This window comes from Scophthalmus maximus, chromosome 20, assembly GCF_022379125.1.
Source record: "Scophthalmus maximus strain ysfricsl-2021 chromosome 20, ASM2237912v1, whole genome shotgun sequence".
Taxonomy (NCBI): domain Eukaryota; kingdom Metazoa; phylum Chordata; class Actinopteri; order Pleuronectiformes; family Scophthalmidae; genus Scophthalmus; species Scophthalmus maximus.
The window spans coordinates 8,533,051-8,554,743 of record NC_061534.1 but is presented as its reverse complement, the minus strand read 5'-3'; the positions used below and the strand labels follow the sequence as shown (position 1 = coordinate 8,554,743).

General features: G+C 41.3%; 5 protein-coding genes across 8 annotated transcripts; 3 read left to right on the top strand and 2 right to left on the bottom strand.

Moving 5' to 3' along the window:
* Positions 1 to 1,956: 1,956 nt before the first annotated feature.
* Positions 1,957 to 9,738, top strand: rhof (ras homolog family member F). Of its 2 annotated transcripts, XM_035608478.2 has the most exons (6): positions 1,957 to 2,532; positions 2,752 to 2,839; positions 3,794 to 3,903; positions 4,226 to 4,360; positions 4,495 to 4,701; positions 8,553 to 9,738. In XM_035608478.2, exons 1-5 carry the CDS (start codon positions 2,398 to 2,400, stop codon positions 4,657 to 4,659), a joined length of 633 nt encoding a protein of 210 aa, XP_035464371.1. In that variant the 5' UTR covers positions 1,957 to 2,397; the 3' UTR covers positions 4,660 to 4,701; positions 8,553 to 9,738. The 2 variants fall into 2 exon arrangements, with proteins under 2 accessions (XP_035464371.1, XP_035464370.1); XM_035608477.2 differs by lacking the exon at positions 8,553 to 9,738 and having other exon boundaries at positions 1,960 to 2,532; positions 4,495 to 5,652.
* tmem120b (transmembrane protein 120B) lies at positions 5,380 to 13,388 on the bottom strand. The gene is made up of 12 exons (XM_035608465.2): positions 13,254 to 13,388; positions 11,255 to 11,373; positions 10,326 to 10,442; positions 10,162 to 10,221; positions 9,952 to 10,047; positions 9,776 to 9,865; positions 9,536 to 9,601; positions 9,377 to 9,438; positions 8,625 to 8,717; positions 8,309 to 8,373; positions 7,864 to 7,932; positions 5,380 to 7,598 (listed from the first exon to the last, which is right to left on the bottom strand). The coding sequence occupies exons 1-12, from the start codon at positions 13,314 to 13,316 to the stop codon at positions 7,482 to 7,484; spliced, it is 1,017 nt and encodes a 338-aa protein (XP_035464358.1). The 5' UTR covers positions 13,317 to 13,388; the 3' UTR covers positions 5,380 to 7,481.
* Positions 11,241 to 17,388, top strand: LOC118285111 (MORN repeat-containing protein 3-like). Of its 2 annotated transcripts, XM_035608476.2 has the most exons (8): positions 11,241 to 11,332; positions 14,294 to 14,335; positions 14,997 to 15,148; positions 15,249 to 15,406; positions 15,498 to 15,657; positions 15,764 to 15,948; positions 16,105 to 16,169; positions 16,995 to 17,388. In XM_035608476.2, the coding sequence occupies exons 3-7, from the start codon at positions 15,052 to 15,054 to the stop codon at positions 16,165 to 16,167; spliced, it is 663 nt and encodes a 220-aa protein (XP_035464369.1). In that variant the 5' UTR covers positions 11,241 to 11,332; positions 14,294 to 14,335; positions 14,997 to 15,051; the 3' UTR covers positions 16,168 to 16,169; positions 16,995 to 17,388. The 2 variants fall into 2 exon arrangements, with proteins under 2 accessions (XP_035464369.1, XP_035464368.1); XM_035608475.2 differs by having other exon boundaries at positions 11,243 to 11,332; positions 16,105 to 17,388.
* Positions 17,389 to 17,524: 136 nt separating this feature from the next.
* LOC118285110 (MORN repeat-containing protein 3) lies at positions 17,525 to 19,723 on the top strand. Of its 2 annotated transcripts, none has more exons than XM_035608474.2 (6): positions 17,525 to 17,666; positions 17,905 to 18,066; positions 18,149 to 18,306; positions 18,407 to 18,566; positions 18,659 to 18,843; positions 19,012 to 19,723. In XM_035608474.2, the coding sequence occupies exons 2-6, from the start codon at positions 17,922 to 17,924 to the stop codon at positions 19,075 to 19,077; spliced, it is 714 nt and encodes a 237-aa protein (XP_035464367.2). In that variant the 5' UTR covers positions 17,525 to 17,666; positions 17,905 to 17,921; the 3' UTR covers positions 19,078 to 19,723. The 2 variants fall into 2 exon arrangements, with proteins under 2 accessions (XP_035464367.2, XP_035464366.2); XM_035608473.2 differs by having other exon boundaries at positions 17,526 to 17,666; positions 17,909 to 18,066.
* Positions 19,724 to 19,856: 133 nt separating this feature from the next.
* orai1b (ORAI calcium release-activated calcium modulator 1b) lies at positions 19,857 to 21,442 on the bottom strand. The gene is made up of 3 exons (XM_035608481.2): positions 21,090 to 21,442; positions 20,360 to 20,972; positions 19,857 to 20,327 (listed from the first exon to the last, which is right to left on the bottom strand). The coding sequence occupies exons 1-2, from the start codon at positions 21,201 to 21,203 to the stop codon at positions 20,415 to 20,417; spliced, it is 672 nt and encodes a 223-aa protein (XP_035464374.2). The 5' UTR covers positions 21,204 to 21,442; the 3' UTR covers positions 19,857 to 20,327; positions 20,360 to 20,414.
* Positions 21,443 to 21,693: the final 251 nt, after the last annotated feature.

The following is a 21,693-nucleotide window of genomic DNA, read 5'->3' as shown; positions in this document are numbered from 1 at the left end:
GCATATGGGGCACATGAGAACGGTGTGTGGCTATTTCTCTGCAGTCAGAAAACCAGCCAGGCAGACAATGCATGTTCTCTGTCTTTCTTTGTATGACCAGCCTTTTATTCTGATGGATTGTTCTCTGATTCAAAGCAGGTATCCTCGGCGCTTTGTGCGTTAGGGTTTCTTTTTTAAATATTTATGGGCACAAGGATGTTCCATGCAGATTGGTGGTACTGTATATTTGATTATTTCTTCCAGTTCTTAAATATTCGCATGTTAGTGTAATTTTCCACAGTATGGTTTGTGTCTTAGTCTCTTACTTGGCAATACTCTCACTCTGTCTGTCTGTTTTAAGGTGTTTGAATAAATAGACTATACACTCATCTTTATGTTTTTGTTGTTGTGGAAACTGAAGTAGATTGTTGTATTTTTGGGGATGAACATTCTAAAATGGATTTTAGACCTAGTCTATAACAGTATTTCATGACATATTGAAAGCACACCACACTAAAACACAGTGGACATATAGTTCCTGCTGCAGGACCACACGGCTGGAGGAGGTAAAATTCTGATTCACTTGCTACTGTGTGTGTGTGTGTGTGTGTGCATGTGTTTTGAGGCATAAATACTTTTCAGACTGTGTGTCTTCTTAAAATAGGCAAAGGGCAGTGTCATCTTATCCTCTTAAAGAGACAGTTTGCTCTACACGCCCTACCAGTGACCGCTGAAATGTAACCTTTAAATTTGACTCAGTAGCCCAGTCTGCTTGCGTTTGCCTCAATGACATGAGAAAATAATATTCCAACCATTTTTGTGTCCCGTGATTATGCTGGTTCAATGTCTATGATCTGCTCTCTCCTCCTGACACCATATGGTTGTTAGCATAGCTAAAACAATTCCCAACCTAAGATTAAAATGTTCTTTACTGCATATAATGTAGTGTTAAAAAGAATTCCCGGGCATCCAGGTAATTTGATAACCAATGTTAACTCCAAGGCAAGAATTAATAAGATCACCCTGGATGTTGGGTTTGAGCCGCACACGATCTAACCCTGATTTGAAACATTCATGCCGGATTAGAGAACTGACGCTGTGTCGAAGGGATATCTAATTTAGTGTCATGTTATCATTCGTCTCACCCTAAGGTAGTGGTTAGTTCCCCTCTAAAAAACACCGTGTTGCAGTGTAATGTTAATTCACATCCAGTCTGAATGTTATCTCAGACCCGGTTACTGTATTTTGCTCATCTCTCCTTGATAAGATGCCGTACGTCACACGCTGATACGAGAGAGAGAGAGAGAGAGAGTAGTTTGTAGTCTATAGGGTAGTCTGACGCCCCAACCTGTGATGTCACCACCGTGTTGGGCCGAACAGACTGAACATGGACGTATGACATCTTCCTCTTAACTTCCCCTGAGGATTCAAATTAATCACACAAATGGAACCTCAGTTATCTGTAACACACCGTTATCTGTATCTAATCGAATAACAACATTGCCAGATAATGTTTTCAGAGGTATACATTCAATCAGCTGAAATTCTATAATTATATACTTCTGTACAATATAATTATATAATCTCTCCATCATTCTATATTATAACAAGATGATATGTAATGGGGTCATGTTTAAAGGAGTTTTCCATAAAGATCCATGTATAAAAATGAAAAGGTTCAGGCAAAATGCATATACAGTATTGCATATACAGTATAATGATTCTGAAAGAAGTGAGGCAGCTGGTTTATTAAGGGTCACGTTATCATTTTGTGCTTCATCTTCATTTGACCTGCACTGGTTTTACCTGTATTGTGTTGGTGAGTGAACCCATTCACTGTCACCAGAGCATCTCTCTAGGCCACACGTGACTTCACAGTTAAGAATCTTAAGATACTTACTGCGATTACTTTCCCTGACAACAAAACCTGCTGACCTATCCTCAGCATTAAGGAACATTTGTCGTGTTATCACACATGCACACTTCTGTGGACGGCGGCAGGACTCCGGAGCGCGTAAACCCACCCCATAGCGTTGAAAAAGGGACAGCACATTCATTAGAGGAAGTAGGAGCAGCCAGACTCAGATGCATCACATGTGCAGCTTAGCCGCTGCTGCATTATTCATACCCAGAGATGCTGCTTCAGTGAGCAGACGGGTAACAGGACAGGAGACGAGTCTGTGGGGGGTCAACTGGAAAGAGCTTCGATGTGACAGGAACAGGAAGTGGTGAACAGAGCGAGCTGTGCCTGGTAAAAGATGAGGCGCTTCTGTTCCTCTATCATGACACTGCCTGCAAACCACCTCAGCCTCTCAAAATATAGATTCACCAGGCGTTGTCATGTATTTAACTTAAATTTGGAGGGAGTCTCTTCAGCCCCGTCCTGCCTGGCACCTGTTTGACTGTGTGGAGGTCGAAATGACACAAAACGGTCCTGGGACTGGTAAAGGTATCGCAAAACAGGGAGAGGAGCTCAAAATTGTGATTGTCGGAGATGGAGGCTGCGGGAAAACATCTCTTCTGCTGGTTTATGCGAAAGGAGATTTTCCAGAGGTAAGAGGAGCTGTGAAAGACTAATAACGTTTAAAATTTGAACTGATCAGACCCTTTTCAAACCTAATTTAATAATTACTCTTCAAAAATGAGCTAAATTTCCATGTGTTTAAGGGTAAACTAATGAAAAAATGTAATGTTGTTTGACAGATAAAAGAATAAGTCAATTTAAAGCTTTACCGCAAAAAAAATGTCATCTTTCTCTTGTCTCAAAAACAGAAATATGCGCCATCAGTGTTTGAAAAATATGTCACCACTATCTCTCTCGGAGGAAAAGAGATAAAACTCAAGCTATATGACACAGCAGGTAAGCCTCTTGATTACAAATCAGCTCCGTGTTCAACATCCACGGATCAGAACGTTTTACATAATGTGAAAAGACCGGGGGTTTGGAGCCTGTTGAACCGCACACCGTGTCAACCGGGTGGAGAAGAAACATTGTGCACATAAAGAGCACACATACTGACTCAGAGGTCAAAGCTGATGTTACTGCCCCTGGGGGAGGAATTATTTTATCGTGTTTTTTATCTTTTCAGACATTAGTTCAGACATCCTCAGCACTGTGCGGTTTGTCTTTATCTCGTTGTTCTCGCACCGAGCGACACAGGGGGAAGTGGTAAAGGTCGTGGTTAACGTCAGAGCATCATCTAAATCATCTTTCAGGAACTGACAGCGTTCTCGCGAGCTGCCGTGGAGATGACTGCACCGAGAGAACATGTAAACACAAGTCAGGCTGCCATTCCGAGTTCCTGTAGTTATTTGGGTGGAAGCAAAATGAAACACCAAAGGTTTCTGTAGAAAAAAAGTGTGTTCATATTTGGCACATACAGTTTCAGAAAACAGTGTCATTTTTTATTTGTGGTAAGCTGAGGTGTTCATTTGGCAACAGGGTGGATTTTAAACTGCAACTTAAACATTAACTTTCACCAATTTCACAACCTGTTTTATCTCTGTGGGACATAAAACATGAGTTTCCTATGTGAACGGAACTTTTAAAAGTAATTTCAATTTCAGGAAACCCAGTGACAGAGTGTCTTGACAACTTATCTTTTGTAAAACTGCAACAGGGCGCCTTACATCAGTGGAACAGGAAGCTGAAGCCAGGATGTGGTTTCATTCATCTATTCAGACTTTGAAACATGTTGCGTGGGGATGTTCAGATTGTTGCATACAAAACAGACCACTTAAAAACTGCCAATAATTTACACCCATAAACTCTGACTAAACAGCTAACACATAGGTCGCACCTTCCTGTTTCTAGGACAGGAGGACTATGACAGACTACGGCCACTCTCTTACCAAGAGGCCAATCTGATTCTGGTTTGCTTCGACGTGACGAACCCAACCAGCTTTGAGAACGTCCTGATAAAGGTAAAGATTTCTACAGAGCAGTAACATGTCGAGTTCGGCATACAGGCAAACAGGAACGAGAATGTCACCGTTCAACAGGAGTTTCAGGTTTGCTGTTCAAAGTCAGTTTGTAAATGATTGTTGGAGTCTAGTTTGTCAGCTGCATTCTTTGAGCTATGATTAACTCATACAGTCTTGGACATTGACCCCGTGCATGCAACTTACAAACAGTGTGAGAAATGGGTTCAGAGAACGTGATCCTTATGTTACAAAGAGTTGACATATACAGCATTGTATATTGAACCGGTGTGTGAGACATTTAATGTGTTTTTTGTAAATTCAGTGGTACCCAGAGGTGAAGCATTTCTGTCCGGACAAACCGGTCATCCTGATTGGCTGCAAGACTGACCTCAGGCAGGATAAGGAGTGTGCAAGAAAACTGAGGGCCTTGGATCTGGCTCCCATCACGTACACACAGGTAAAGAGAGAAGACGTTTGCAGACATTTGCTTATCTATAAAACAGGCCTTTGATTTTAAGGTTACTGTAATTGTATTGATTACCTTTACATCACAGTCACACGTGTTAATGTTGGGTTGGTGTTTGGATTCAGGGTGAGGAGACTGGGCAGCAGATGAACGCAGAGCTGTACCTCGAGTGTTCGGCCAAGTACCAGGAGCACGTAGAGGACATTTTCAGAGAGGCCGCCAAGACGGCTTTGGCCTTTGGTCGAAAACAAAGGCACTGTAGGAGGAAGAAGAAATGTGTGGTTTTTTGAAGTCAAAGTCAAGGATGGAGGCTTGAGGACCCCACTATGCAGGTGAGTGCCAAGGTGTGTCATATTCAGAGCGGCCGGACATTCAGACACGTCCCTGCATGCGTGGGCCCCACTGAATCATGACTGTCTCCCTTTACCGTCAAATGATAATGACGCAACAGGAAAGACAATTTTGCAAGAAGATGCAGGATGGAGATATTTGAAAGGGCTAACTTGAAATGCCTTTGGTCAATGTATTTTTCTAATTTTTGTTTAAGGATTTATTTTTTTAATCATTTTCTCTAATGCAAAACATTGTACTGCTTGGAAAGCAGTGTTTTATTAAAAAGTATATTTATTGGAGGAATTAGTACAGTTAGCTCTTTTCTAGTCTAATTGGATATTTCGAAGATAAGTTTCGAATGTGGTTTAAAATCTGCTGGTGGAAAAGAAACCTGATAAAATATTGTTTTAAAAATGTCACTGAAAATGGTACTGAAGCTTTAAGTCTTGAGGGGGAAGAACAGGGTTAGTTAAGAAGAAACCACTGGGCTAAAATTAGTTTTGAAGCCTTGTCAAATGAAGCACAGCTCTAATCTTTACCAACAGCGCCCACTAGTGTTGGAGAAAGCGTCAAAGAATTTCTCTGCAAATGCAACATTCAAATGAATAGTTACTGTATGTCTCAGATATTCACCAGGGTGTTGAATCAGGAGCAACTGGAACACAGAAAATTGCTGCTTTTGTTTTTCAAATTAGGCATTTAATTTGTCTCTACAACAACATACACAGAAATTGTCAACCGTCTCTTGTTACTGATCATATTCAGGCACCAGTTAGTCTTGAGAGGATTGATGAAGTACATCGTTTATCATCAGCTACATCGTTAAAAACATGGAAGTCTTTATTGTTTTGTGCATCCTGGCAGCTCACGCGTTACATGTAACATTTTGGTCTGTAACTTAACATGCTTCCATTTTCTATTAAATTCAATAAAAGTGACACAAAAAAATATGTTGATTCGATTCAGGAGTATGACTGTGTTGTGGAGGGTGGGAAAAAAAAGACAAATGTGTTGCCACCATCTTTGGATTTTCAAAACAGAAGAGCAGGTTTTTTTTCCTTCTGTGACGGGCTGGAGGGAGAATAAGGCAACAGAGACCCTGACACCACTACAGCTGATCACTTGAACCCACCCAACCCCCTGAAAAACAAAAATGAAATGTGAACCTGACAAAAACTACTGTGCAGGAGCGCAAAAGCCCCAGAACCGGCCATAGATGTAATTATCATAAATATTTAATTTAGTTTGTTAATTGAAATGAGGGGAAAAAAATTCAGCACATTAGTCATCATGTATTGTACAGTACCAGTGCAAATAGCAGCGTTTGATCAGAAAACATTTCTGCAACATCACAGAACAAAACGGGAACCATAGCAGCACAGAAATGACAAATCCAAAAAACTGCACGTGGATTTCAAGTGTTACTCTGAACGTGAACATTTCTTCCAAATGTAGTGCTCTGTGAAAAAAAAAGAAGCTTTTCCTCTAGGTGAAAATTTAGACCATTAGTGGAACATAATAAACCTATGTACATATTACAATCTGTTAGCGTAATACTATTGAGAACATAAAGGTGTAACTGCTAGGGAAAGAGTTCACAAGAAAACGTCCCTGTTATTTTGAGTGACAGGACGTCTTTATGTGCGTGACTTAGCCAGAAAATCAAGTTGAGGCAACTTTTGCAACAATGCCTTAAGGGAAAAAAAGTGTTGCAATCCCTTGTCGTCCTGACTCGCTCTAGGGAAGAATGACAACTACAAAAATCCACTGACTCCAGACACAAAAAAGAAAAGAAAATTAAGGTAACTTAGGTTACCTGATGGTCAAGTATCAGTTTTTGTGTAGTTTTTAAAAAAAATTTGAACCTGTTTGGTAAAAAAACGTTGCAGTGAAATAGACAATGGGCAGTTGAGAACCATACATAACAAAAGTTAGGAAATTCCACAAATGAAGCGCAGTGCCAAATTGAACATGTCCACATTTGTTGGTGCCAGGGACAGTTTGACTCTTACTACTTCACAGAAGTATGAAGTATGTGCATGACAGACGTTAAGTCTTCAAAAAGGCAATTTACAGACGGGTGACAAATTTAAGGCGAAACCGGGAAAAGGAGTTGAGAAATAGGATGGCAATGCCCCCCCTCCCCCACGTCACGAAAGATCCACTGAACGATTTGAGTATGAAAATGATGCTATGGCCTTTGCAGTCACCAGATCTCAACCCAGTTGAACACCTAGGGGGGATTTTGAGCAGCTCTCTCCAGAACCATCATGAAGGAATATGGTTAGGAGGAATGGTGTTTCATCCGTCCAGGAGATTTCAGAGAACCAATGCCAAGCCACACTGAAGCTGTTCTGGGTTTGCCCAACACCTTTCTTAAACACATTATTTATCCTTTAATTTGTCACACATCTGTCCTACTGATGCTACCTACCTCCTTTCACGTGTTGCATACAATTTGAACAAAGGCTCTCATTCATGCACTGACACAAACACCCAAATAAAAATACACTCTTCCACCCACTTCATATGCACAGGATATATAGCAACAAGCCTGTTCCTCTATAGAAAAAGGTGAACAACGCTTTGTGTTGAGACCGCCTGAGCAGCGACATAAACAACAAGTCATTGGAAAGAAAGAGCCGGTTCCCCAGACACTCTGGCGGGCCGCCGCCACTTTAATCGACCAAGAGCTTCAGTCTCACTACCGATTGTGTGCGTTACTTCAAAAATTACTGGCCGTTGGAAGGATATGAGGTGTCTTGTGGAGCGCAATGTCTCAGTCATTTTTTTGCACATTTTCCTGGTTTTTCTGAACTTTTTGGTGGACGACTTTAACCGTGGTGAGAAAATTTCCCAGGAACAGGACGAGAAATGTCAGCGCCAGCATAAATACCTGAAAGAGAACAAAAAGGGGAAAAAAGAGGAAAGTTTAATTTCAAGACAAATGATGACATGCATTTTTATAGCTGTATTTTGATATGTTGCGGGGCAAGGACAAGTTGAAGCAGGGGGAGATAAAATGCCATAAAAAAAGAACAGACGAAATCCCCAGTGTCCACTATAAGTCCCAAATGTGCTTATGTGGACATTGCTCGGATACAGAAACGTATTCTATTCTAGACATTGGATGGCAGTGGATGTGCCGATGGGATCCTTACCTGCCACTCCTTACAGTCCTCATGTAATGCCAAGCGAAACAGGGTCACTGAGTTGTAAAGCTGCCAAAACTGCAAAGGAAGAGGACACATCATCTTTCATAACGCTTCTTGCACAAGCCAATTTTCATTTGATCCACACCTTTCTCCTCGGCTGGTACAGTGAGTCTATTTGAAAAAAATGTTTGTTGAACTACGTGATCTTAAAACTAGTACATCCTGACCAGAAACAGCTACAGGTGTAAAATAGACGCAAGACCATTTAATTTCCCTGAGCCATTAGAAATCACATCAAAAATAGGATATACCGACATATAAATTCACATCAAGCTTACATGACCTTAGATAATTACCTCCTGGTTTAAAAATGACTGGAATAAGGCGATAAAAGCTGAAGTGTGATTTTAAACAAAAATTAGAAAGAAAAGAGTTTTGGTTTTTTACTTACATGACCAAAAAAGAGGAATGGCAAAAGAAAAGTGAGGCCTCTCCACATCCAGGACTGAAATCCCTCTGCAGAGACAGAACACTGTAACAAGTGACCTTGGACCATTATGACTCAGATGATCCCTGTGCCCTCTTAGTTCGAGGCCTCGCTGCAGTTACCGTGACATCTTTTGTGTGGCAGCACACTGGTGTTGGCAACTGTCGCCACCATCTCTCACCTTTACCCTATTTTATTTCCCCCTCAGACATAGTGTTCCAGAAGGCTCAAGAGTTCAAGTGATGGAAATGACTACCGCCGAAAATAGCCCACAACTCACCCACTGTGAGGTCCAGCTGATTCCTCTCTCCCAGTGCTCGCAGCCGGTACAAGCAGCCGCTCTGGTAGTAATACTGCAGGAACTGAACGAAGCCTGGAGGACAAATGGATTCACAGATTTACAGCACAGTCGACATGAGAAGATCTCAGATCATCTATTTTATGTGTGTCTTCATCATTATCATCAAAACAAAGTTACCGTCCCCCAGAAACAGTCAAAAACAAAAAGTAAACAGTAGACTGTGATGTGAAGCTTTACACACAGAAAAGGTTTCATTATGTCCTAAAAAAACAAAACAACAAAGAGCCTCACGTTCTCAGTTTAGGCTGAATTTGTGATCTGGTGACGTCTCAACACCCAAAACCATGACCAGAAAGCCTCATCACATCAGCTGTCACATTATGAGTCCACATGTGATGTACTGAAGCGTAACCACCAGTGCGATGTGACTTCACTTCTCTATTCTATAAATACCTGGCTGATCACCTGATAATGAAAACAAAGTTGCAGTCCCACATTCAGGTTTTCATTTAGCTGAATAGCAAATAAAGTTTGTATCAGATGACAAGGACGCAACTGTAACAACAGTTCTCCTTCTACAGCCGGCGTCTGAACCTTATGATGAAACCCTTGTTACCTAAAATCCACATTACCCTTTGTCACACAAGCCTCAGTAAGCCCACATAAATACAAAGTAGTGTACCATCTGCTAATTTTGTCCCATATCTCGCAAACGGATTCAAAGTTCTTACTCTGATAGATGGAGAAAGCAAGAAACTGGCTTCTGAACATCTGATACATGGGCCCCTCTGGCCTGTTGAATAGTCACAAGGAAAAATTATATGAACACGTTCATGGTAGCCACTAATATCTACATGTGCAGTTCAAACAATGCAATGGCAAAAACTCACCAGGTAAGCATTACACCCGACAGAAAGGTGGACACATAATGGTGAGACACCCACCAGCCCTTGATCCTGGACACCGCGCAGAGTTTGTGAGGAGACGGAGAAAAGAAAGAAGAAAAAACGCTAGAACTGTAAACCTCGGGAATTCTGCAAACACTGCAGCAATCTCACTTTCAGTATAAATAAACAAGAACAAGAACTCGGTTTCAGCTGCAGTCAGTCTGGTTGGATGTCACAACTCACCTGGAGCCATTGCTCATGAGGATGCTTTCCCTTATGGTCAATGTGCAGTAGTACCACACCAGCAAAAAGTTGAAGATTTCATCAGTGACACTAAACAAAACAGAGGTAATATTAAATGGTGAGCCACTCTTGGATAAGTGGCAGCATCGACAACATTAATTTATTCAACTACTCACCGACAGTTGAGAAAGAAGAGGCAGGTTATGGCTCCAAACATCAGGATTATTGTCATGTAAAGCTTGAACTTCTCATACTCGTCTTTGTAGGCAAATCTATGTGAATAAACAGATGACGAGAGGTGAGAAGTGAGCAGCGGACAACAATTATACACAAATCCAGAATCTTAACCTGTCTTTTTTCAGGCTGTCCCTCAATGCTTCTCTTACTTTGCCTGGTTGCTGAGAAGCGTTACGTTCACATTGCCCAGGACCAAATTCAGGTACAGCCTGGAAAGACAGGAAGCAAAAGAACCCAACATGATTATAAAAATACATTTGAGAAATAAGGGTCAGTGTCTGTGATGAACTGGCGACATGGAAAAAGTTCTGACCCGTTCCTCTTTGGCAAATAAGCTTCCATATCAAAGAAGAAATTCTCTTTCTCTTTGATTTGCGTTCTGATGTCCGTTATCAGTTCCAGGTCTTTCTCGTCACATGTTTTTGCACCTCTGTAAAGAAAAGGCAAAGTAAGGGGAAAAGTAATCATGAAGAGGAAGAACATCGTAAGCCTCCACGTGATAAGATTCAGTATGATAATAATAATAATAATAATCTTTATTTCTCCAAACCCATGTTACGAGTTGCGTCACACAGCAGCAAATGGAAACAAGCGGGGCATTCAAGGCAACCGAGTTTAAATAATTTACAGTATTTTTTCACTGTAGTACAAACAAAACCAAATTACAGAATCATCAGCAAAATCGGCAGCAAATAATGAAAATTAAATCCAAAGAGACCTATTAGCATCAAGTAATATGGGCTGTCAATATAATGAATGAAAAGCTCTTTGATATGAACAAGAGATTAAAAGGAGGTCACTGACTCTGCTGACCTGATTCGCTCGGGCACCTTGTTTCAAACAGTTTCACGGCTCTGACGTTCTCTATGAATGATACACTTGTCGAATTGAGAGATAATTAAAAAATAAAATTATTTGAAAAGAGAAAAAAAAATATCCTTCCATTAATATTCATGGATCATAAACTGTTTCCTCCCCTTGTTGCACAATCACTTTCTTGTGTGTTGATAAAATATCGTCTTTCATACTCACTTCTACCTTCTAAATAGTTACTAAATCCACTCCACTGGATGGTGGGTTGGTCTGAACTTGGATTCAAACCAACAACCTTCTTGCTGTGAAGAGACAGTGGCTCACACACCCCACTACCGCGCCGCCCAGACTGTGGTATGTCAGCCAAAAAAAACACAAGAACAAAAAGAACATGTGGTGTCCTGCATTGCTGATAGAGAGATAACATACCTGGTCAAACTGTGCCTCAGGTCTTTTAGGCATTTTCTCTGTTTGCTGATGGCGCTGCTGCATGTTGACTGAAGATTGGTGAGCTCCTCGAGTTTTTGTCTGTATATCTTGTGAGTTTCCTGGGGATCAAACAAATGCACAAAGTAAATTAAATTAAAAGCTGTAAGTGTTGGAACGTTGATCAGCTCGCATAACAAAATGTCAAAAGTAATGTTAAAGGATGAGTACAATCAATATAGAAGAGTTTTTGGTCATAATTTACTTAAAATACTAAATTTAAAGAGTGAAAATGTGTCCTCATCTCACAAAAAAAATCTTTGCAGAGCGTTTCTAAACATTCTCAATGGACAGCGCTGACAAGCTCTCGGCGAACAGTGTGTCTATTCAGCGAGGATGGAGAAATGCTTCACGTTGTGAAATCTTGTTTCACCCTTTTGTCTCAATACAAACAGTCCGAGCCTCTTATGTGGTGGTGACACATCAATCCCTGTTTGCATGCTCTTACGCTGGAAGACAAGACCACCGGTTCCCCATTTTTTCCCCACAGGAGCCTTGGAGTTGTTGACTTTACAGTACTTCCAACACTTACTGTCACACCTTGACTCTAGAAAGATTTGGATTGGATCACGCAGAGCGGGACCGGGAAGAATCTAAGACCTATCAATGTTTCATTCAAACACTTCAATGGGAGGAAGTGGCCTAAACAAAAGGTGTTTTGTCAACTGCGTCTTTCAGTAGAAACTGCACTTTATGTGATGTGTAGCTCCTAAAAATAAAACAATACTGGCTCATGCACTAAATTAAAAAGAAACTTGGAACACCGGAGAATGTTTCTCGGCGGCTATGGACCTAAACTACACGAGCTGCAATCTGCTTTCAGGTTGGAACACTTGAGAAACGCAGAAAGAGATCCTGACCTTTCAGATCGAAAAGCAAACTGACAGATAATCCCACCGTGATCACCAATGTGTTCGCAATGTAGGTAAATCACATGGTCACGTGTTTGTCCCCCTCAGCAGCAATGTCAACGTGCACACGGTCAACTGAAAAGGGACGTAACCGCTCAAGAGGTTCACCTAAGGTCAATCAAACAAAAGGTTGGAATCACTTCAAACACACTGACACCAGAGATTTGGGACTTGAACCCTGAAAAGACACAACTGTAAAGATATACAATAACAATAATACAATGGAAGCGTGCAGCTGACTATGAATTGAGAGAGACTGTTGTTGTGCAGGTGGAATATCTGGCATCAGTTATTCTCCAACACATGTGATCTTCACTGGGGGGGGGTGAATTTCCCAGGACATCTGACAAGTCACTTTCATCATGTTTCCCTGTGGAGCAGCTCCACATTTCTTTTATTATCTGTCTGATGCTTGACGAGAGAGAGAGAGAGAGAGAGAGAGAGGACGAGGCGGCCCCACAGACCACATGACGCCTTTTGTAGCTCAAAGTTAATGCTACACCTGCCTCATCCTCTCCTGTCTGTATTGTGTTGTGTTCACGTTTAGCCAGCTAGCTAAGACGAGCTAGCGTGGTAATGATGCCTGGGAAGTGGGAACTAGGAAATCCTTCACCCGAGCAGAAGCAACAGTAACGGCCACGTGCAGTTCACGGACCTGTAAGTGACTTTTAGTGGCAGTGATTTACAACAACCAGTCGTACAGCGCTGCAGTGTGTGTGTGGTTAGCTAACTTACTGTAGCTGCTTCTCCGCCGCATACTAACACACTAGCAACCTCCTGCTAACGTTAGCATCTTCAAAAAAAAGAAAGAAGAGAGAAGTATCATCCATACCGAAGATTTCCATAACAATACCGCTGTTTATGGGCTCGATGCTGCGTTCGAGGCTCATCATAAGAATGGATGGCGAGTGGGAAAGATGCAGCCAAACTAACGCAGCCCGCCAGTGTCTGCTGTCACTGCCAGTCCACGACACACTACAGCTAACGACTCTGCCCGGGACGACGTGCTCGTTCGCGGTCCTTTCTGTCACCTGCAGTTGTTGATATTCCTCGTCGATTTCCTCCCACTCCGTCTGGAACTTCGGTTTGGACATTGCGATTCCAGCAGCTGATCTGAAGCATCGAAGGAGGAGAGCTCCTCAAGACCGACCGCTCTTCTTTTTTTTTTTTTTGGCGGTTGGCAAACAACACATTGGCGCATTACCGCCACCAACTGGTGGAGTGTGGAACAGCATCACTATTATTCACAAACCCCCCCCCCCCCCCCCCACAAAAAACCACTCATATCTTCTTAATTACATTAGTTTGTCTAAGATACTGAAATATGACTTGATAGCCTTCGTTTTAGTTCTTTTGTGTAATATGTAGATTATTTTATCTTTGGGAGGTTTTAAATCAGAGGCCTTCTTTCTGCGTCATATTTCTGACGGTGCTCTATTGTTTCTTCTTGTTTCTTCATGTTTACCTATTTTGAATAGTGTACTGTTAGTTCCGGTGTGTCCAAACCCAAGTGTTGATAGCATTGTCTCCTGTTCCTTTCTGCACACCTCATTTCTCCAACTTTCCTTTTGAACTCTATAAAACCTTTGTCCTCTCTTTTCATTCTCCCATTGCTGTTGCCACTTTTTCTTCAATCTGTTTAATAATACTCTTGGTTTCTGTCTTGCTAAATCAATGTGATTATTCTGTGGCCTTTTTTGCAAACTTATCTGCCATTTCATTTCCTTATGTATCAATATGTGCTGGTGGTGCCCGTAACAAAATGACTGTCAGACACATCATTTGAATAATGTATAATGCATGTTGAACTTTTATCAAAATGTCTGGTCCGCTGTTGGAATCATTGTGCTTTAAACTGGCTAATGATGAGCTTGAGTCTGATCAGATGATTGCTCTCAATGGTCTCATATCCTCTACCCACTGCACGGCTAACAATGTTGCAAGCATTTCTAATGTGTAAACTGATGATTCGTTATTGGTCCTTTCCCCCTTGTTTGAGATGAAATTCTGCAACAACAAATGCGACTTCTGTCAAGTTTTATTCACTAAATTCTCTGATGCGTCTGTGTAGATCTGGACCTAACTGTGGTGACCATCAATATATGCCTGCATGGTATGTGAATTCACAATAAACTCCCTATCCTTCTCTTCTAATAATGTAAGGTATCGAAGACATGTCATTACCAAAGACACCTGAATAACAAAGACACGTCACAATCAAAGACATCAAAGCCCTGCGTATACCTGAGTTTATAAAACGACTGAGTCAAAGTAATTCATCCTATGTCCTCTGGACACATCGCTTAGGTACTCTCACTTTGCTTTAAGTGAAAAGTGTTTGATATCCCCATTTAGTTACTCAGGTTAATATCAAGAGTTAGATGGCCTTGTAGAAAGCCTGCCTTAACCCATTTTATCTTTATGCTAAATGTGAGTTCCTGCACCATATTTTCTTGTTTTTGCAGGACATTTCATCAGCTCTGTATTAAAACAAATACAAAGATAATACAATTATTCGTTAATGAATCGTGAAGAATATGTTTTTGTAAAACTATTCTCATGATCTGTACAATATTATTTAATAATATTAATAAAAATAACAGTTAATGTGTTTTCCCACATTAGCTGCATAGAGCAGTATAGAGGTTTAGCTTCCTCTGTAATGGTATTGTACGTTGAGGGGTAAAACAGGCAAAGCTTTATGGGACTAACATGTTTGTGTGTGTGTGTGTTTTTATCATCTACATGCGTTGCTGTGACATCACCTTATTAAGAGGTATAGCTGGATGACTCGTACATTCATCGTTTGCAGTTAATCCCACAAGACTGATGGATGTTAATTCAGAGGAATCGGAAGTGCGGAGCACAGTTTACTCAGTCAAAGGGAATACATACACTGGAGCGTGGCAAAACAACGAGAAGCATGGTGAGAGACTGTGTTTTATTTGTAAACGCCTGGTTGTGGTTCATCATATCGATGAATTACACTACAAGTAGGATGTTTATGTTTATCCATCTATTCAAAGGAATGGGAACTCAAGTTTGGAAGAAGTCCAGTGCCATTTATCAAGGAGAGTGGAAATTTGGCAAACCCGATGGCTGTGGTACCTACAGCGTTCTGCTGCCAGAGACAAAGGAGTATGAAAAGAAGTACAGTGGAATGTGGAAAAATGGAAAGAAGCATGTATGTATCTGATTTATAGCCATATATGCACATGATAGCAAAGTGTACTTGTACTCTGTGATATGTTTTGCATCACTTTCTATCCCCTCAGGGTTCTGGCACATACTTCTACAAAAACTCAGCAGTTTATGAAGGGGAGTGGGGCGAGGGCAATCGGAGTGGCTGGGGAAGAATGTACTATGATAATGGAGATATCTACGAGGGAGAATGGATGTGGGATAAGAGTCATGGACAAGGCCTCATTAAATATAGTAAGAGCAACTTGCTTTACATAATTTTTTAAATATCAAGAATAGACTTTAACTTGAAACGAAAGATGGTGAAGTTGAAATCTTGACATTCTATCTTGTCTCATAGCAAATGGAAACTGGTATGAAGGCGCCTGGGAAGATGGCAAGAGGAACGGTAATGGAAAATTCTACTTTTCTGACCAGGGCCAACTTTATGAAGGCTTTTGGGCGGATGGAATAGCAAAATGTGGGATCCTGTCTGACTTTGGGAGGGATCAAGCACCAAAACCGACAAAGTATCCAATTCCACCGGTACGATATTATGACTGGCTACTGTAACAGCCACACATTGAATTTAATGAGACAATTATCACCACTTAAATGACACAACAAAATAATCATGGACAGGAAAACACTTATCCAGTGCAATATTGTTGATTAACATAAACATGATCTTTCTTTTTCAAGTTGGAATTGAAGGAACCCCAGTCAGTTTTTGGAATTGATGAGCAACAACAAGAAACGCCCTGAAGGTCAAAGTACAACTATACATTTCAGATTACAGAGAGGGAAGGACAGTATTGACAGTTTACCCTCAGCATGATGTTAAAAGTCAGATGCTATTTAAAGCCTGTCCTTCAGTTATGTGGTCAAATTGTTTACATTTCATCTCGTTCAATATCCCTTTCATGCTGTCGCTATTCTAACAGAGTTAACTGGCAGGTATGAGAATTTCCCCTCGTATCATATTAAGAAGGCCTGCGCAGAGATTAGTAACATCCAGATTAGTCCTTCTGATGCTACTCATGGAAGTGTCCTTATCCTTTTAAGGCACGTGAAATTTGATATATCAACATGATATATCAAAAACATATCAAGAATTACATCATGTGAATGTCTTTTGATTCAATGTCCTCTTGTGGTTTAAGCTCCTCTTCCATTCTTTCAAACTCGAGTTAGGAGCAGAAACAGGAAATGATCACCACCCAATCCTGTGCACAGAAACAAAAGAGCTAAATGTTAAATAATCATACTATAATCTTACTATTTAAACACACTATTCTTTTGGATAAACAAGCTCTATTTTTATTTTTTTTACGCACTCTGGCACCTTATTTTCAGTCAAAGTTTTAAAGATTGAAAAAATTGAAAATGTGTACCTGAAAAACTCTTGTTTACTTTCCAGATTAATTATGAATTGTGACATTAAAAATAGCAGTAGTTGTTAGTAAAAGTTTTAGTAAGTTATTGAGTAGAAACAGAATACTTCACAGCCATCAATCATTTGTTGGGAAAACAGTTAAATGTATCTATCTTAACATAAGTTAACTGGACTATTCCTTTTCTTCCACACACAGTTTTCAGATACAGTTCATGCAGTGTAGTTCGCCTCTCCATCACCTGCAGTCTGTCTGTCTCTACAACAAACAAATGAACATCAACACCCATGAATGTGTCTCCATTGAAATGAGTTTCACATCAGACACCCATTATATCACCTTGTGACAGACAATCCACAACTTCATGTTCTGTCGACTTTCCTTCTGTATCTCCTCCTCTCTCTTCCTCCTCTGTCATGGTATCAGTCGTCAACTTCCTCACTCAGACGGTCTCATCAACGGGCATGCGCACAGCGTAAACCGTTGCCACGACAACTGTTGTATAGGCTACATGAACCACGATCGACCCGGAGAATAAAGTTATGCCAAATGCAAATGTATCACCAATAAATAAAAAATAAATGACGTATCAGCTGGGTCTTCGTGACACATCTAACAAAGATTTTTTAAAAAGGACTATTAATTGAATTGTACACCGCACCAATCACGGTGCGCAATTGTGTTGCTATGGATACAACATGCCGGACTCCAGTTAATAAAGTCTACGCTGTTCGCGGTCGAGCCTGTTTTGTTGGTTTTATTCCGTGTCTACAAGCAGCTGGAGGCGGAATACAACACAGTCCTGGACACATCGCCGTGAGATGGCCCTGAAGAAAACCTGCTCTTAACTCATTTAACTTGATGATACATGTGAGTTCCTGCACCATATTTTCTTGTTTTTACAGCACGTCATCAGCACTGTCTTTATGAACTCAATAAAAAAGATGTTATTATTTATTGTGTAGACAGTTGGCTGCATTCATTTCCTGCATTTCCGGCAATGTGGAGTTTCTCCTTTTGTAATGTTATTGTAAATATTGGGGGCAAAAATAGGCTAAACTGTAAAGCTTCTTGGGTCTTAACGTGTTTTTTTCCCCTCATGTTTTAGTCAGGCTCCCTCCAGCTATGCCATATGTTAAAACATCTCAAATCAAACAGTCACTCTCAAAACCGGTGGATGTTAAGTCACAAAAGCGTGCAGTGCGGCACACAGTTTTCTCAGTCAATGGAAATGAATACACTGGAGAGTGGCAGGACAACAAGAAGCATGGTGAGAAACGAAGTTGTGGCGTACATTATATAGGTCAATTACACTATAGTTAATTGATATAATGCCTTTAAATCTTTTCAAGGAAAGGGAACTCAGGTTTGGAAGAAGCCCGGTGCCATTTATCAAGGAGAGTGGCAATTTGGAAAACCAGATGGCTTTGGTACCTACAGCATTCTGCTGCCAGAGACAAAGGAGTATGAAAAGAAGTACAGTGGAATGTGGAAAAATGGAAAGAAGCATGTACGTATCTGATATATAGCCATATATGCACATGATAGCAAAGTGTAATTATATATGTTGTATACTGTGATATGTTTTGCAACACTTTCTATCCCCTCAGGGTTCTGGCACATACTTCTACAATAACTCTGCAGTTTATGAAGGGGAGTGGAGTGAGGGCAATCGGAGTGGCTGGGGAAGAATGTACTATGAGAATGGAGATATCTACGAGGGAGAATGGATGAGGGCTAAGAGTCATGGGCAGGGCACCATTCGATTTGGTAAGAACAATTTGCTTTACATGAATTTTTATCAAAGATAGACTGTAATTTAGTGGAGAAAGATGGTGACGTTGAATCCTTGTCTTTCCAAGCAAATGGAAACTGGTATGAAGGCGCCTGGGAAGAAGGCAAGAAGAACGGTCATGGAAAGCTCTACTATTCTGACAAGGGTCAACTTTATGAAGGCTTTTGGGTGGATGGTTCTGCAAAATGTGGAACCCTGTCTGACTTTGGGAGGGATCAAGCACCAACACCGACAAAGTATCCAATTCCACATGTACGGTATTATGACTGTGGCTACTATAACAACCACACATTGAATTCAATGTTATGTGATTTTACTTACCCACTTACTTAAGTGACACAACATAATAATCTTGGACAGGAAAACACTTATCCAGTGCAATATTAAGGATTAACATGAACCTGATCTTTCTTTTTCAAGATACACCTGCTGGATGTGGAGTTGGTTTTAAGGGAAGCCCAGTCAGCCCACTGTGATTGGAATTGATGAGCAACAACAAGAGGATTCACAACAACTTTCAACCCCACCACCACATATATTGACAAAAAACAAGCACAGAATCCTCTCCCACTTTACCAAGTGGGAGAAATGAAGACAGTCGGAACAGTTGACAGTTTCAAATACCTTGGACTAACACCAGACAACTTTGAACAGCACAGAAAGGACACACAAAAAAGGAGCGATCAAAGGCTATCTGTCATCCGGACACTTAAAAAAACTCTATGTATCCCCCCATCTTCTCCTACTGTTGTACACAAGTATCATCCAGCCCATCCTGCTTTACTTCTAAATGGATCTCCAGCCACATCTGAACTTCTACCTCCTCCAATACAGACTGCTGACTCAGCTTTATCAGCAGTTTGAAACAAGTTAGAAGAACCTTTGCTGATGGAAAAGCACAACAGCACGCATGTTGAAAGCAACATACTAATTCAGGATATAAGAGATGAGTGGAGGGCTCTGTTTTAACAAAATGAAGCAGAGGAGAGTGTAATACCAACAAGTGTTCCACAGAAGTCAAAATGTGATTATGCAGTATGTGTAATGAGTCAGAATTTTTAAGAATCAGGAGAATAACTGAAAACTCACCATCCAATGGTTATACATCATACGGTCAATAATCTATTAAAAAAATTGATGTAATAAATCTCACAAATGTAATATGTTCTAGATGTGCTTAATTTGTCAAAGGATGTATTTAAGTTGTACAGATACACAATGTTTTCAAGGAGCAAAATCAAAAATAATTTTCTTAACACAGAAACTGTGAGTGTCACTTGGTAAAAAAGTGTTTATTATAGCACTACAGCCTGTGCTACAACATGTCAGCAAATATTCTCAGTCGATACTCAAGTTTTGGCAAACAACAGGCATCATAAATGCAAGTGGTGAACTTCACAATAAATCATGTGCACAGCTAACAAGAAGGAAGGATTTGAATACTGGTGGTTCAAAAAAACACAACAAGGTGATGTATATTAATAAATTCAGTGTTGACTGACTGATAAATAAACGCAGCAGGCAACAGACAGGATGCCCAGTTATTGTTCAGATGTATCTGCCATAATGTAAGAGATAAATCAAGCAACTATCACAGTTAAGACGTCACAATTTCAAGTTACATGCACTATGGCAGATTTTGTGTGTTCACAGTGGGTCAAACTTTTCACAAGTAAAATTTCACAACAAGTAAAGTGAGAGATATACATCTTCATTCCTGTGTGTGTGTGTGTGTGTGGGGGGGGGGGGGGGGGGGGGGGGGGGGGGGGGGGGGGTTAGAGAAATCCCAAGGAGTCAGAGTTCTACAATTCCACTGTGCTAATCTATGGGAAATGTGAACTTGGAGACTGCAACATGGAAGAGTCCCCTCTGTTGTCCAGCTCATTCTGAAGCCTGGTAAGATTGGATAACTCCTCCAGCTCCTGGAACTGTCTGTCCGTCTTGTGGCTGACCAAGGAGCGATAGAAATGCACAGCAAAGACGATGAAGACCAAACCGAAGGGGACCATGATGGAGGTGGATGTAATCGCAGCGGCAACGCCGGATGAAACTGTATTATTGCTGGACTTGTTGGGCTTGATGGGCAAAAATTTGACCCAGCAGAGCAGAACCACCTCGGCCAGGAAGAGCAAAGTACCGATGACCGTGGAAAAGGCCCACGCCAGTTCAATGTGCCGGTGCATTCGCTCGTGCGGGGACTCCTTCACGGAGTTGAGGTTGTGGACGTTGCTCACGGCCTCGATGTTGGGCAAAATGCAGGTGCTGACCATGAGCGCGAACAAGTGGACGGCCACGAGGACCGTGGTGCAGGCACTGAAGGCAATGAGGAGGGCAGGGGGGTATGGGTAGCTGTTGTCCAGCTGCACCTCCACCATAGCCACCTGGAGAGGAAGAGAACAGGCAACACACAACTTTATACACATGTTACTACAGTACAGTGTGATCTGACTCATCTCATCTACAAGAAGTGGTGGGAAGACGTTTAAAGTCAGCGTTACCATGGCGAATCCAGAAAGCAGAGCTGACGTCCGACTGGAAGCCTTCAGTTTGGCCCGGCTCAGGTACAGCTTCCTCCACGACAGCGCCTGCAGCGAGTGCTCGTTCAGACTCATGTCGTACCTCGAGCGAGAGAAGGAGTGGACGAGCAGTGGCCGGCGGCAGTTACCTCGCTACTCTCACGGGGCGCGACAGAAGCAGACGTTCAACATGCCAGCAGTGTTCACTTACAAAAAACATTTACCCTCGCCTTGAAACGCGGAAGCTATTTCTTCTTCTTCTCTCGCCAGCAGTCTCTCCGGCGCGTGCCCTGCGCCTCAACATTACCCACAAGGCAGTGCGCACCCGAGACAACATCCGCTGCTGAGTGAACAGTCGGCCACGTTCAAACGGGGGGTTACTTCCTACTTCTTTGGCTCGTTTGTGCGATAATAATGGTGTAATTGTCGCCTTGAATGTGCATTAATTTTATTTTTTTTAAATAACAGTTGGACTGAGCATTACATCAACACACGTCATGCACGTCGTCCAGCGTATAAGAAAAATATTACTACTGTGAAATTAATGAAAACTATAAAAAAGAATTTCACGTGAACAATCTTGTTG

What these genes read in the sequence shown, in the direction of transcription:
- rhof (XM_035608478.2), top strand. Translation starts at nt 2,398, where the DNA reads ATGACACAAAACGGTCCTGGGACTGGTAAAGGTATCGCAAAACAGGGA. An exon ending in CGAAAGGAGATTTTCCAGAG is followed by an intron (nt 2,533 to 2,751) that starts GTAAGAGGAGCT and finishes TCTCAAAAACAG; the next exon opens with AAATATGCGCCATCAGTGTT. An exon ending in CTCCCATCACGTACACACAG is followed by an intron (nt 4,361 to 4,494) that starts GTAAAGAGAGAA and finishes GTTTGGATTCAG; the next exon opens with GGTGAGGAGACTGGGCAGCA.
- tmem120b (XM_035608465.2), bottom strand. Translation starts at nt 13,316, where the DNA reads ATGTCCAAACCGAAGTTCCAGACGGAGTGGGAGGAAATCGACGAGGAA. An exon ending in CTGAGGCACAGTTTGACCAG is followed by an intron (nt 10,443 to 11,254) that starts GTATGTTATCTC and finishes TTTTCTTTACAG; the next exon opens with AGGTGCAAAAACATGTGACG. An exon ending in TCAGCTGGACCTCACAGTGG is followed by an intron (nt 8,374 to 8,624) that starts GTGAGTTGTGGG and finishes CTGTCTCTGCAG; the next exon opens with AGGGATTTCAGTCCTGGATG.
- LOC118285111 (XM_035608476.2), top strand. Translation starts at nt 15,052, where the DNA reads ATGGATGTTAATTCAGAGGAATCGGAAGTGCGGAGCACAGTTTACTCA. An exon ending in GCAAAACAACGAGAAGCATG is followed by an intron (nt 15,149 to 15,248) that starts GTGAGAGACTGT and finishes ATCTATTCAAAG; the next exon opens with GAATGGGAACTCAAGTTTGG. An exon ending in ACAAGGCCTCATTAAATATA is followed by an intron (nt 15,658 to 15,763) that starts GTAAGAGCAACT and finishes CTTGTCTCATAG; the next exon opens with CAAATGGAAACTGGTATGAA.
- LOC118285110 (XM_035608473.2), top strand. An exon ending in GCAGGACAACAAGAAGCATG is followed by an intron (nt 18,067 to 18,148) that starts GTGAGAAACGAA and finishes AATCTTTTCAAG; the next exon opens with GAAAGGGAACTCAGGTTTGG. An exon ending in GCAGGGCACCATTCGATTTG is followed by an intron (nt 18,567 to 18,658) that starts GTAAGAACAATT and finishes TGTCTTTCCAAG; the next exon opens with CAAATGGAAACTGGTATGAA.
- orai1b (XM_035608481.2), bottom strand. Translation starts at nt 21,203, where the DNA reads ATGAGTCTGAACGAGCACTCGCTGCAGGCGCTGTCGTGGAGGAAGCTG. An exon ending in TGCTTTCTGGATTCGCCATG is followed by an intron (nt 20,973 to 21,089) that starts GTAACGCTGACT and finishes CTTCCTCTCCAG; the next exon opens with GTGGCTATGGTGGAGGTGCA.